Genomic DNA, 15,635 nt, shown 5'->3' on the forward strand with positions numbered 1-15,635 from the left:
AATTTGGCACTAGAGCAGGGGTGTCCAAACTTGGGAACTTTAAGACTTGTGGACTTCAACTCCCAGAATTCCCCAGCCAGCCATGCAGTCCACAAGTCTTAAAGTTCCCAAGTTTGGATACCCCTGCACTAGAGCTATACGCCACACCCTGTGTGCCAAGAATAACAGAACAACAGAGTTGGAAGGGACCTCGGAGGTCTTCTAGTCCAACCCACTGCTCAAGGAAGAGACGCTCTACCAGTAATGGGAAACCTTTTATTCACAAAGTGCTCAAACTGTGTGCGTGCGCATGCCCAAACTGAAAGGCGCTCATGGGTACAAAGGCAGGCATGCGCAGACATGCGCACAGGTGACCTGAAGACCAGCTGGCCGCCGGGAAGCGGGGCATCCCAACACCGGCAGCGTGGCTAGAGGTAAAATCTTTTTCTTCCACGAGTTTCTTTTTCGCCGTTTGCAGGGAAGCAGAAGCTCACGAAAGAAACGCCACGGAGAACTGAGCTGGGGCAATGGCACGCATGCCCGCAGAGAGGGCTCTGGGTGCCACCTCCGGCACGTATGCCATCGATTCGCCATCTCTCCCTTTTCAGACAAATTGTTGTCCAGTCTCTTCTTAAAAAGCTCCTTCGCAACCTCTGGAGCTGGAAGAGCTGACTGCCCTGCCTACAACTGAATTTGGGGTGAGTCTGACACCTGACTCGGTTGGCTTACATCTCATTTCCCGAAGTGCTAAACGCAGTTTTGAAACAGCCTTTGGCAAAACATCCTATGAGATGCTCACTAGATTAATTAACTCTGGGGCATCAAAAGCCAACAGACTTTCCCTGTAGGAAAAGTAGAATTTCCTAGATCCCGGTCCCTGTGGGGTCCTTGGCGCTCTCTGAGCTTCGTGGTTTTCTTGCAGACGTCTCATGACCCAACTAGGTAACATTATCAGAGCTAGAAGGATTTGAAGAGTGGAGGAGGAGGAAGAGGAAGAGGAAGAGAAGGAGTATGGGGTCCTTGGTGCTCTCTGAGCTTTGTTGTTTTCTTGCAGGTATTGGTTCGCTTCCCTAGGAGGATGGGAGCAGTTCTCCATTCTGGTGGCAGAATGTTCCAGGGGACGGAAAAGACTCCTTTTGATCCCACCGATTGGAATTCCTTGGCCGACGGGGTCCACAGCAGGCTCCTTCCACTGCAGCAGGTTTTTGCCCCATTTTTCACAAAAAATAAGGTGTGCAGAGGATTTGGATCAGTGGTGGGTTTCGGGCAGTACGGCTGAATCGTGGCTCGTTGAGCCCACCTGCCCGTCTGCCCAACTTCCTTACCACTTTTTGAGGGAAACGGGTCGATTGCGTATGACATCTGCGTGACCTCTGCCGAGCAACTGGGGTGTTGCAGGGCAGTGGCATGCGCAAGCGTACGCAGCGCACGTGCCCGAGGTGGACGTCTGGCCCCGTCGCAGCGTATCAGTTGCGATGGGATCCAGAAATCACCACTGGTTTGGGGGGTCTGCAGAGTGCAAAAGCTTTTTTTTTTTAAATTTACCTCTTCAAAATCTGGGTGCGTCTTCTACTCTGAAAAATACGGCAATCAGGCATAATAAGGTATGTCTTATTTATGGACTTCCCAAAAGTCCCTGGAAAACCTTTCTAACAAGCAGCCCCCGTGGCTTTGGAGAGCGCTATTATACAATCTATGAAAATAGTCTTTAGAGGCTGTATAATTGCTGACGGCTAAGTGCTAATGACATTATAGAAACAGGCATCAAAAGTCACCACTTCATACATGCCACACTCCCGGGTGAAAATAGATCCTACCAGATTCAAGCAGTCAGGATAGGAAAAGGCTGGAGTTTCCAGAACGTTGGCAAAAAGGTAGGAGAAGACTAATGCTCTATGTTGAAATGGCTTTGTGAGTCAAAATGAATCTGTTTTATTTATTCCATCGTTTTTTTAAATATATTTTGGGCCTGCCCAGCTCCCTCAGATAGGGACTCGTTCATTCATATGGGACAAACTTTTGGAGGTTCTAATCCAGTGTTTCTCAACCTTGGCGACTTTAAGTCCCGTGGACTTCAACTCCCAGAATGCCCCAGCCAGCGGGACTTAAAGTCGCCAAGGTTGAGAAACACTGTATCAAACTCGTGCATGCGCAGAAGCGTCCGGGCAGATGGGTGGAGCCTCCCGCCCCAGTCACTACTGGTTCGTCCGATCCAGGCCGAGCAGGGAGAAACCCACTTCTGGTTCTAATGTACAGTTTGTCTATTCCTGTCGCGGTTTGAGAAGAGACTCTGCTGGGGAATCTACGACACTTCCCACGATGAAACCCTCCCGCTAAGTGACTAATGTCCAGCTCCATCTCGGCCCGTGATGCTGCCGTCGCCGCAGCTCAGATCTCCGTGGCGTTCCTTTCGTGAGCTTCTGTTTCCCTGCAAACGAGGAAACAGAAGCTCACGGAAGAAAAAGATCTCACCTCTTGCCGCGCTGCTGGCATTGGGAGGCCGTGCCTCCCGCCAGCCAGCTGGTCTTTGGGTCTCCTCTGCGCATGTGCGTATGTGTGTGTTTGTACGGTTGTGTGCACCGTTCAGTTTGGCCATGCGCGTGCACAGAGTTTGGGCACTCGGTGTGGATAAAAGGTTTGCCATCACTGATCTAGGCCAATGTTTCTCAACGTCAGCCACCTGAAAATGTGTGGACTTCAAGTCCCAGAATTCCCCAAGCAGCATGGGTCCACAGTGTCTCCTTTCATTTACCTAATTTGGCAATGAAACATCTGCAAGAAAACAACCAAGCTCAGAGAACACCAAGGACCCCAGAATCCTCCTCCTCCTCCTCCTCCTCAGCCCTTCCTCCTCCCTCTCTTCTAGCACTGATGATGCCAAACTAGGAAACATCTAGTTACCCAGAAACATTTGCAAAAAAACCCACCAAGCTCAAAGACCAACAAGGACCCCAAAGTCCTCCTCCCCCTCACCTCCTTCTATTTAGAATAGCATAACAGAGGTGTAAGGGACCTTGGAGGTCTTCTAGTCCAACCCCCTGCCTAGGCAGGAAACCCAGACAAATGGCCAACCAACATCTTCTTAAAGACTTCCAGTGTTGGGGCATTCACAACTTCTGGAGGCAACTTCTGTTCCACTGATTGATTGTTCTAACTGTCAGGAAATTTCTCCTCAGTTCTAAGTTGTTTCTCTCCTTGATTAGTTTCCACCCATTGCTTCTTGTTCTACCCTCAGGTGCCTTGGAGAATAGTTTGACTCCCTCTTCTTTGTGGCAACCCCTGAGATATTGGAAGACTGCTATCATGTCTCCCCTCGTCCTTCTTTCTCTTAAGCTAAACATACCCAGTTCCTGCAACCGTTCTTCGTATGTTTTAGCCTCCAGTCTCCTAATCATCTTTCTTGCTCTTCTCTGCACTCTTTCTAGAGTCTCCACATCTTTTTTACATCGTGGCGACCAAAACTGAATGCCGTATTCCAAGTGTGGCCTCACCAAGTCCTTATAAAGTGGTATTAACCCTTCACGTGATCTTGATTCTATCCTCACCCTCCTCTTCAAGCACTGATGATGTTACCTTCAAAAAATATTTACCAAAAAAAGCCCAACCAAACTCAGAGAACACCAAGGACTCCACAGCTCAACCCTGAGCTGCAAATATTCTCATCTATTGGTACTTCCAGAATCCACACATACCTCAGATTTGGGGGGGGGGTGGCCTAAATTAACTGGGGGTGCAGGCTTGTCACTGTCATCAAACACATCACACAAGGAGAAACTGGGTTTTTTAAAAGAGGGAAATGGAATTCTCTTGATGTGACGTAGCCTCCTCTGCTGAGGAAATAGGAAAAGGCCAACATGGATTGACTAGCACTGGCTCTTAGAGCAAGCCTTAACTGGGTCATTCTTCTTGGGATGGCGAAGCCTATTTGGGAAACTAGCAGAACGGTGAAGGATTGCCAGATCTCCAGAAGTGGCAAATCACACAAAGCCAACAACTCCTTCAGCCGCACGTCTGATGGACAGATGGGACCAGCCGATCTTCAGCTTGTTCGGTTCCAGCCTTTTAAAAGTCTTCAATAATGTATATATATTCAACACCACCAAAAGGCCACCTATCCAGTTCCTGCAGTCTGGACCAGTTCTACTGCAGTCAACGGTTTAATCTGGCCTGGTTTGAGATGGAACATTTAATTCTACTGGAGAGCCAATCTTTCTTGTTATCAAGATTACACACACACACAGACACACACACACACACACACACACACACACACACACACACAGACAGAGGATTCCAGGCAGACCATCGTATGTACAACATTAATTGCTTGGAGGCCAGTTCATAAACACCTAAATCACCCTTTTCTCCCACCCATGCCGCTGTCGTCCCCCCCGGCCCCCTAAATGGGGTAGATTCCTTCTGTCTGGGACAACCTCCCAATCTGCGGTCCGAGGCGCCTCTGCCTCTGGCGAACGCTTGCGGATTTACATTGGCAGGTCAGATGTGTTTTTATTGAGGTCACCGTCGCATCCTCAATGTTTGTAAACTGTTTGGGCCGTTTTAAATAAGGGGGAGGTCTTGGTTTAAATTATTTCTTGCCAAACTTTGAATAGGAGGAGGCTCCTGGGAACTGGGCTTCTGGCAAACCATGAGCTAAAGCACCTTTAGACTCACTAGGTGGTCTAAGCCAGTATTAGCAGCCTACTAGGAGTAGTAAGAACCTCAGCCTCAAGGGAACTCGGTTCTGATCGCCCCAAAGCACGGAATGATCTTGGCTAAATGCTTTTACCTAACCAATTTTATAGGCTCTTGTGAAAACAATTGGCTTTATTATACTATCTTATTTGCTTTTTTTAATTTTAACATGATAGATAATTTCATCTTTTGGGCCTTTTGGACTTAAGTAAAATTGACTGATTGAATTTCGTAGCAATTAAGTTCTTTAAGATCACTGTGAGCCTGACTCCTATAGGAAACAGCAGGTTAAAATCATTTGAATTAATAAATTCATGGAGATTGTTCTGTGTTCTGCGGGGTTCCTTGCCCCAAGCCAAGATTCACTTAACAGCTGGGTTACTAAATTAACACCTGCAATCATTCACTTAACAACTGTGGCAAGAAAGGTTGTAAAATGGGGCAAAACACTTAACAAATACTTCGCTTAGCAACAAAAGTCTGTAGGTGAATTGTGGTCCTAAATCAAGGACCAGAAGTTAGCCATTCCATTTAAGAACAGGATGGAGACTGCTTGCCCACAAGCCTCATCCAGCTGAGAAGGGAAGGGGAGGGAAGGGAAGGAAGGGAATATAGAAAAGAGAGGGGGGAAAGAAAAGAGGAAAGGAAGGAGAAGGGAATGAAAGAAAAGGAATAAAAGTGGAAAGAAAGCAAACGGAAGGGGAGGGGAGGGAAGGAAGGGGAGCGGATAGGAGAATATATTGGGAATGGAATGGAATGGAATGGAATGGAAGGGAAGGGAAGGGAAGAGAAGAGAAGAGAAGAGAAGAGAAGAGAAGAGAAGAGAAGAGAAGAGAAGAGAAGAGAAGAGAAGAGAAGAGAAGAGAAGAGAAGAGAAGAGAAGAGAATCTATTGACAATGGAAGAGAAGGGAATGGAAGGGAAGAGAAGAGAAGAGAAGAGAAGAGAAGAGAAGAGAAGAGAAGAGAAGAGAAGAGAAGAGAAGAGAAGAGAAGAGAAGAGAAGAGAAGAGAAGAGAAGAGAAGAGAAGAGAAGAGAAGAGAAGAGAAGAGAAGAGAAGAGAAGAGAAGAGAAGAGAAGAGAAGAGAAGAGAAGAGAAGATAGAATAGTATTAAGAATAGAAAATAGAAAATAGGGAAGGGGAGGGGAGGGGAGGGGAGGGGAGGGAAGAGGCAAAATGACTGTCATTGAAGCTTTTTTGACCACTTGCAGATGGCCTCCCCTCACACCCAGCTGGGAAAAATTGGAGTAAAAAAGGCATCTGAGTTACATGTCCAGGTTAAGCCTTAAGTGGAAAAGGATAAGTGGTATTAAATTTAGGAGAATATCGATGCAAACCTCAAGAAATCAAGTACATTTTTTCAAGGGAGGCAGAGGCATTGTTCTTCCAATGGGAAATGACAGAGAGGAAGAACCTTCCATTATCTTACTTTTCAAATACATTAATGCCCATTTCCTACATTTATTGGCAGTGACATCTTGCCCCGATGTAAATTTAATGCTGTAGCTCTCTAAATGTGGCTATAGAAAATGGGTGCCATCAGAAGGGCCCTTTCCTTTCTCTTGCTTAATAGCCTTGGTCAAGGCTTGGCATCAAGTTTACCCAAACGCTCAACTCATCAGACAGATCAGGTGGTTCCCAATATATTAGCTTTCAACAACATACCTTCTGTATATCGACTTACATATTAATAAACTAAAGGCTCCCCTCCTGCATATGTGCTAGTCGTTCCCGACTCTAGGGGGCGGTGCTCATCTCTGTTTCAAAGCCAAAGAGCCAGTGGTGTCCGAAGACGTCTCCATGGTCAAGTGGCCGGCATGACTCAATGCCAAAGGCACACGGAACGCTGTTCCCTTCCCACCAAAGGTGGTCCCTATTTTTCTACTTGCATTTTTTACCTGCTTTAGAACTGCTAGGCTGGCAGAAGCTGGGAAAAGTCAAGGGAGCTCACTCCGTTACACGGTGCTAGGGAGTTGAACCACTAAACTGCCGACCTTTCTGATCGACAAGCTCAGCGTCTTAGCCACTGAGCCACCCTTTACATATTAATAGGAACATGCAAAATGTGTGCCTTCCCAGACTAAGCAGGTAGTCCAGTTGCCTGTTGAAAAAAAGCACCTGTGGGACACCTGTGTTACTAAACTTAACAACTGCAGTGATTCACTTAACAACTGCGGCAAGAAAGGTCATAAAATGGGGCAAAACTCACTTAACCTCTTGCTTAGCATTGAAAATTGGGGGCTCAGTTTATGGTCGTTAAGTCGAGGACTATCTGCAGTTAAAAGGATGTGCAAAGGATGCTCTTTGGGGGGGGGAGTCAGGATGGTGGAAGTTGTAGCGGATGGTCAGAGCAGAGCAGGTAAGAAATGTGGGTTGTGTATTTCAGAATCAAAGCAAGACAGAAAGCAAAATATCCAAGACAAAATAAAGTTCTTCGGGTGACAATATACCGTTTTCAACCACGATTTCAAGGGGGCAAACAAATAAAACTTTCAGCCTGATTGAAATGATCCATAATGCACCGCCAGAAAAAAAAAAAGCTTACCGCTGGGGTTGAAAGCCATGCAGCAAATGGGCTTCTCGTGGGCCGGGAAGTGAGCTACGATGCCGTCACTATCGGAGTCCTCGCTCACCAGCACCTGGAAGGAAAATGGAAGGTGAACAGCGCAACTTACATTTGATTCTATTATATTAGAAGCCCAGGGATTCCTCTAGCAGTTAAGGCACCAGGCTACAAAGTGTGAGTTCTAGTGCCGCCTTAGGCATGAAAGCCAGCTGGGTGACTTTGGGCCAATCACCAGGAGACGGTGAGTTCTAGTCCCACCGTAGGCATGAAAGCCAGCTGGGTGACTTTGGGCCAATCACCAGGAGACGGTGAGTTCTAGTCCCACCGTAGGCATGAAAGCCGGTTGGGTGACTTTGGGCCAATCACCAGGAGACGGTGAGTTCTAGTCCCGCCTTAAGCACAAAAGCCAGCTGGGTGACTCTCGGCCAATCACCAGGAGACAGTGAGTTCTAGTCCCACCGTAGGCATGAAAGCCAGCTGGGTGACTTTGGGCTAATCACCAGGAGACAGAGAGTTCTAGTCCCACCGTAGGCATGAATATCAGCTGGGTGACTTTGGGCCAATCACCAGGAGACGGTGAGTTCTAGTCCCGCCTTAGGCATGAAAGCCGGTTGGGTGACTTTGGGCCAATCACCAGGAGACGGTGAGTTCTAGTCCCGCCTTAAGCACAAAAGCCAGCTGGGTGACTCTCGGCCAATCACCAGGAGACAGTGAGTTCTAGTCCCGTCTTAGGCACGAAAGCCAGCTGGGTGACTTTGGGCCAGTCTTTTTCTCTCTGCCTAACCCACCTCACAGGTTTATTGCTGTAGGGAAATAAGAGGAAGAAGATATGTTAGATAACTTTGCCACCTTGAGTTATTTGTACAAATAATAAAGGTGGGGTGCAAATATCATAAACCAACCAGCAAACAAACAAAGTATTCCTTTCCTAAGTCATCCAAGGAAGGAGTGAGGCCATAAAGATCACTAGGCCCAAGGATAATTATACCTGCTAGCAAAGGGCCTCTTTCCACCAGCTCAAGCATCTTCCACTGGAGTCAGAATTAGGCATGGTAAAAACACTATGTGGGGTCAGACCTGGGTAGCATTTCATGTTGTCATGAAATCACCATAGTCAACTTCATTTTTTACAAAAGCACCACCCACCGAGTTCCCCAGGAGTTCTTACTAACACAAACTTATCCGAAGGAGGCACCTGACACCATGCACCACCTCTCCTTCAAGTCATGGCCAACTCTTACTGACCACAATGATAAGACTTTCTCCATGGTGAATTATCCCTAATCTAGACTTTCAAAATTATTGTTTTTTTGAACCTGTTCTATGGGATCCTTAGTGCTCTCTGAGCTTGGTGGGTCTCTTGCAGATGTTTCATAACCCAACTGGATAACATCATCAGTGCCAGATATGATGATGGAGATGGAGGAGGAGGAGGAGAACTGCAGGGTTCTTGGTACTCTCTGAACTTGGTGGTTTCTTGCAGACGTTTCATGACCCAACAGGGTAACATCATCAGTGCTAAATGTCAACTCATAAAGTTGCCATGGTGAGGAAAGGGCAGGGGAGCGCATTCCATGCATACTTTCGGCTAGAGTCGGATCTCAGATTACTGCAGCAGACTTGGGAGGGTTGCACCTCATTGGGGAATGTGATTTATGACACAGACTGAGGGGAGGGAAGGAAGAGGAGTAAAGTTCAGCTATAATTCAAATAAGGCTCAGATCTGACTGCAACAAGGTCTTGCCAAAATGGTGCTCCTAATAAATGGCTAGTTTTCTTTTGAAACTTGGCTCCAGACTCATGAATCATGAATCAATTTTCTTTTGAAACTTGGCTCGAGACTCATGACACTAGAAGGGAGTGGGGTTTGCAGAGAGGAGGAGGAGGAAGACGAGGACAACCATGGGGTCCTCGGCGCTCTCTGAGCTTGGTTGTTTTCTTTCAGGCATTTCATTGCCCAACATCATCAGTGCTAGAAAAGAGTGGGGTTCGCTCACTGTTTACATACAAGCGGTTTGGCCTATCAGTGCGGATGGGAGTGCTGATCTCTTGGGGGGTCCTTGGTGCTCCCTGAGGTTGGCTGTTTTCTTGCAGACGTTTCTTTAATCAAATAGCAAGCATCATCAGGGCAAAACCCCGCTTTCTGTGCAATTCTGCACAACTGTGCAATTGCCCTTGTACATGCAGTTGACGTGAGATTGTGTTGTGTGAAAAACAGCACTATCCACTCGGCAATCCAACTGAGGTCGAATCTAATGCACCACTGAGACAGCTGTGGTATTGTTAATTAAACTGAACGGTCATCAAGGTCATAAATATTTATTGAACAAGTTGCCTTAATTGTTATAGCTCATCCAGTTGCAAATATTCTCATCTATTGGTACTTCCAGAATCCACACATACCTCAGATTTGGGGGGTGGCCTAAATTAACTGGGGGTGCAGGCTTGTCACTGTCGTCAAACACATCACACAAGGAGAAATGATACTTTTGGCCAATGTTTTGGCCAACGTTACAGCTGGCTAACAGAAAGAAATGCAGTCCTTCCAGCCCAACTCAGTGTGATACAATTATTCTGCAAGATGTATAATCACAACAAAGGACAACTCCCAACACACAAGCTGACACAGATAAAAGAACCTCTAAAATTATTCCAGCGAAGGGCAAACAATTTGCAAGGAAAAGGCTAACTATCACCAATGGGAAACCTCAGTGGATCTTCTCTTTTTAATGGAATCCAGCATTAAACTAGTTTGATTTGAGCTAGCTTCGGTTCAGTCAGAGCCATTCATCTGCAACGAAAAATTCTTCCTGAGAAAAAACAGAGATCCTTCAATAAAAATTAAGGCAGGGAGCGTCACCAGATGCCGAGATTATCATATGTGGTAGACATGTTCAGAGGGGAAAAAAAACATGGGGCAAAAATTCGTATGTGGTTGGAAAGGGGGATACAGCAGCATAGTGAGTGAAAGCTGGAACTGTTTTTGTTGGGTATTTTACCAGAGAAATATAGTCAAGAAAATATATATTTGATTATTCGTGTAATAACTGCAGCTAGAATTGTATTTGCACAAAATTGGAAAATGGAAAAAAAAATTCCCTCAGAGGGAGAGGGAATTAAAAAAAATTATTAGAATGTGCAGAAATGATCAGATTAACGTTGGCAGTTGAAGGGAAGGAAGAATCGGATGGGGATGTTTTTTTAAATCACCGGATAGAGAAAATGAATATAGACAAGGACAAACAGAAATCTGAATAAATTGGGAAAGAAAAAACAGAGTTATAGGGGAGGAGCTGCATTAAAAGGCGATTGAAATGGAAAGGTAAATGGGAAGATAAGAATATGTTAAAAACGATGTAAATGTTAAACGTGATGACACACAAATTGCACTCAGGTGACACACTGTCAGATTAATGATGTAAGAGCGGTTGTGGAAAAATATGTTCTTCACATTAAAATAAATAAATAAATAAATAATTAAGGAAGGTGTTCTGAAGTTCAGAGGGAATAGAGGAGAGAAGGGGGGAGGGAGGGAGAGAAAGAGAGAGAGAGAGAGGGAGGGAGAGAGAGTTCTCTTCTATAAGGTACAAAGGAAGACGAGGAAGAAAGATAGGATCACAGGGCTGGAAGGTACCTCGGAGGTCTTCTAGTCTAACTCACTGCTCAAGGGATACTTCAAATGATGTGGGAGAAAAAAAAATGCAGACTACAGGAACCAGGAGCACTGTTCAGGTGGCCCAGAGGACAGAGATAAACTTCTAAGCAGCCTCAATGACTCTCTAAAAACGATGCAAATGACCAGCTGTCTGCAAGGAGTATAAATCCCTCCATTCCCCACCATCCGGTTAGAACTGAAGAAGTTTCTTGGATGAGAAGTGAAACTTCTTCAAAGAAAAAAACAAAAAGGCACCTTTGGGTCAAGGCAGAAGACTTTATATATGCAGGTCAAATAGCTGCCCAGTCTATTTTCAAAAACTCCTCCAAAGATGGAGCACCCACAGTTCGACAAGGCAAGCTTTTCCATTGATTAATTGCTCCCATCATCAGGAAAATTCCTTCTCATTTTCAGATTGGATCTCTCTCCGGTGAGCTTCCGCCCCATTACTTCCTTGTCCTGTCCTCAGGTACTTTGGGGAATAAGCTGACCCCCCTCTTCTTTGTGGAAGCCCCTTAGACATTGGAAGACCACTATCATGTCTCCCCTGGTCCTTCCTTTCATTAGATCTTCCCAGTTCCCGCAACCGTTCATCGTACGATTTATCCTCTGGCCCCCTCATCATCTTTGTTGCTCTTCTCTGCACTCTTTCTAGAACAGGGATGCCCAACTCGATTTCATTGAGGGCCACATCAGGGTTGTATTTGACCTTGGAGGGCTGGGGTGAGGGTGGGGCATGCCCAGGTGGGGGGATGGTGGGCGTGGCCATGGTGGGCGTGGCCATGGTGGGCGTGACACAGGACTCGTGCAAGGGGCACCTGTGGTGACCAAGTGCTAAGGCAGGACTTCCCCGAGACCCTAACTCACTCTCATTATAATCTTCCTTCCTTCTCTTCTTTTTCCTTCCTTCTTCATTCTCTCATCTTCCTTCCCCTCTTTCCTTCTTTTTCCTTCCTTGCTCTCTTCCCATCTTCCCTTCTTTTTCTTCGCCTTCCCTCTTTCCCTTTCTCCTTTCCTGTTCCTCCTTGCACGCTCAAATGCAACAAGGGAAACATTTCTCCTTTTTTTTTGCTAGCCCTGTGTCAGTGAAAACGGAGCTGGGGGGAGAGGGTGTCCCAATTTTGGCCTGGACGGCCTCCCGCAGCCCTCTACCAGCGAAAACGGAGCTCCATTTTCGCTGGCAGAGGGCTGCGGGAGGCTGTTGCTGCTGAAAACTGGGCGCAGAGAGGCTGCGCGCAAACCCCCCCCCCCCAGCTCCATTTTTGCTAGCAGAGGCTCCGTGGGCTGATCTGCTATTTCCAGTAAACCCCACACCCACCCTGGGCCAGATCTAAGCATCCCGCGAGCCGAATCTGGTCCTCGGGTCTTGAGTTTGACACCCCTGTTCTAGAGTCTCAACATTATTTTTTTTGGGTATTGTGGTGACCAGAACAGGAAGCAAGTGTGGCCTTACTAGTGGGGTGTAAAAGTTTAATGAAAAGAAGGACTAGGGGAGACATGATAACAGTCTTCCAATGTCTCAGGGGTTGCCACAAAGAAGAGGGAGTCACCGCCCCGAGTCCCTTTTTGGGAGAGGGGGCGGTTTAGAAATGCGAAGAATAAAATAAAATAAATAAGCTATTCTCCAAGGCACCTGAGGGTAGAACAAGAAGCAATGGGTGGAAACTAATCAAGGAGAGAAGCAACCTGGAACTGAGGAGAAATTTCCTGACAGTTAGAACAATTAATCAGTGGAACAGAAGTTGCCTCCAGAAGTTTTGAATTCTCCAACACTGGAAGTCTTGAAGAAGATGTTAGATAGCCATTTGTCTGGAACGGTATAGGGTTTCCTGCCTAGGGAGGGGGTTGGACTAGAAGACCTCCAAGGTCCCTTCCAACTGTATTGTATTGTATTGGTAGTATCACTTCCCCTGATCCTGATGGCATGGGAGGAAGTAAAATGGCCAGGGCAGTCAGTTATCGTATCTGTGAAAAGTGTGCCATCATAAATAAACAGCCAATAAAAGCCGACATGGGTAGGTTGGTGTTTTATGGTTGTAAGGTCATTTGTCTGCTAAGTGATTGGCCTTAGACCCAAAGGGTGGCTCTGTTCATAGATTCTTGATATTTGATAGGCCATCTTTGTTGGCTGCGGCTTTTTAAAATCAATTCTTAACCAAATGGAAATTAAATACTGGTACAATCTGTCGCTCTCTTCTCCCTAATAGATTCTCAGCCTTCAGCACCACAAAGCAGACAGTTTATCAAGGAAGAACATGTCAAAGAAACTATGGGCAGCCGGGCGAAAATGTTTGGATATAATGTGGAATTGGCTAAGTGGGAAAAGCTATGGATACTTAATTGGAAACTAACATTGGCTACGGCGTATAAAGAAAATCTGTATAAGATGTTCTACAGATGCCATCTCTCCCGCAGCACGGCTCTCCAAAATGTTTAAAAATTTGGCCCCAAATTGTCGGAAGTGCAAAAAAACACCAGGCACTTTTTATCATATGTGGTGGACATGCAATGAGGCCAAAAGATATTGGAAAATGATTCAATTATGGTTAGAACAAATGATGGGGGAACAAATTTTGTTTAAACCAGAAATTTTTCTCCTAGGTATAATACCGGATGGGTTTAAGAAAGATGCACTTTATCTAATTATACACGTACTAACTGCGGCGCGCATAACTTATGCGCAGCATTGGAAAAAAGAAAATATACCATCAGAGCTAGATATAATCAGAAAAGTTTTGGCCTGCACGGAAGCAGATAGGCTCACTCTTGAACTTAAAAAATAAAGGGCAATCGGAATATTTTGAAGTCTGGAACAGATTTTATGATTGGTATAAGACAAGGTGACAAGACTGGAATAAACTGTATATATTGTGATTGGCAGAAGGATAGATAATGCACTAAGTAGGCTAATAGTCAATGGATGAAACTAATTGTATATAATGTGATTGTATGGTCATTTCGACTTCGCGGTACTGCTTTGTTTTAAATGTAAAAACAATAAAAATATATATTTTTTAAAAACAGAGAGTTTACACGGAGAGTATCAAGACTTGATCTAGAAGATCTCATTTAGGATATGGTCCTTCTAAAGTTCAACCTTCACAACAAAGTGAAAACTGCATTTTTAACGAATTCCAGTCAATTTTAAAGGGAAATCTACTGTTTGGATGGTTCTGGATTGCTCCCGGCTACTTTACAAAATGGTAGAACAGTACAATACAAATCCCCAGAGGTATTTCACGAGAAGAGTCCTCCACTCTTCCGCTCGCAACAGAATTTCTTATGCCACCAGACTTGAAATTTTGGGCTTGGACAATGTATAACTACGCCGCCTTCGGTCTGACCTAAGCGTAGTACGCAAAATTATCTGCTACAATGTCCTACCTGTCCATGAATACTTCAGCTTCAACCACAACAACACAGGAGCACACAATGGATACAAACATATGGTAAACGGCTCCACGCATGATTGCAGAAAATAGGACTTCAGTAACAGAATTGGGAATGCACTACCTGACCCTGTGGTTTTCCCCCCAAACCTCCAAAGCTTTAACCTTACACTATCTATTGTTGACCTCACCCCATTTCTATGAGGTCTTTAAGGGGCACGCATAAGCGCCCCAGTGTGCTTACTGTCCCTGTCCTAATATTCCCTTGTATTCATATTCATGTATTCACAATCATATCTATACTTCAGTGGTGGGTTGCAGGCGGTACGCCCCGGTATGGGTGTAACGGGACCTGCCTGGAGCATTGGATACCGTTCCGGTACAGTGCTCTGGAAGGCTTCCCCGCCCGCCCGAGCTCCTTATCGGTCTTTTAAGTCATCAGCGCTTCCGCGCACAAGCATGGCCCGTACAACACCTGCGCGATGCTCGGCTGAGCAGCTGGAGCATCGCGGAGGCGTCAAGACACATGCGCGCACTCCACGTGTCCAGGCCTGGATCCGGAACCCACCACTGCTATACTTATATCTGTTATCTAATTCATGCTTGACGAAATAAATAAATATAAATAAATAAATAAGAAAAGAATTAAAGTGCTGTATCTCTCTATTTTAAACATTCAAAGTATCTCACATGTACAGTAGAATCTTTGGTCACAAAAGTTTTGACCACGACCAAATCGAGTTCCGATGAAAACATTCACTTTTTCCCTCCCGCAGCCTATGTCGCTTTCCGTGCCCCCCCCTTTTTTTCGGTAAGCGCTATATTTCCAAAATTAGGTTCGGGTCAGGACCAAATTGGTTTGGGACCAAAGTTATGGAACGAATTATGGTTGTGACCAGAGGTTCTAGTGTATGTCTTATCCTATCTGGGGAAGTTTACCAGGCCTCCAAATTCAATTCTTTTATTTCTTGTGTTTATTTTTAATTTGCACGGATTTTAAGCCCACATATCTCCCTCAGAGGGGGAGTCTTGGGTGCTGTACAATAAAAAATTCAAATACAGAAACAGCACACCAAAGTTTAAAATTGAGAAAATTTACAATTTAGAAGGAGGCAAGGATGATTAAGCGGGATGCAGTGGTTCAGTGGCTAAGACGCTGAGCTTGTCAATCAGCTTGAACCACCAGTTCGGCGGTTCAAATCCCCAGTGCCGCGTAACGGAGTGAGCTCCTGTGACTTCTCCCAGCTTCTGCCAACCTAGCAGTTCGAAAGCAGGTAAAACATGCAAGTAGAAAAATAGGAACCGCCTTTGGTGGGAAGGGAACAGCGTTCCGTGCGCCTTTGGCATTGAG

At 45.6% G+C, this 15,635-nt stretch overlaps 1 protein-coding gene across 1 annotated transcript in view; it reads right to left on the reverse strand.

Moving 5' to 3' along the window:
• Window positions 1–15,635, reverse strand: part of BCAS3 (BCAS3 microtubule associated cell migration factor) — a 630,880-nt gene that overhangs the window by 442,056 nt on the left and 173,189 nt on the right. Inside the window, exon 13 of the mRNA XM_081943945.1 lies at window positions 7,220–7,313. Coding sequence (XP_081800071.1) covers window positions 7,220–7,313 — 94 coding nt within the window. The remainder of the gene's footprint in view (window positions 1–7,219; window positions 7,314–15,635) is intronic.

Source organism: Natrix helvetica, assembly GCF_964273705.1.
Source record: "Natrix helvetica genome assembly, chromosome: 2".
NCBI classification, from domain to species: domain Eukaryota; kingdom Metazoa; phylum Chordata; class Lepidosauria; order Squamata; family Natricidae; genus Natrix; species Natrix helvetica.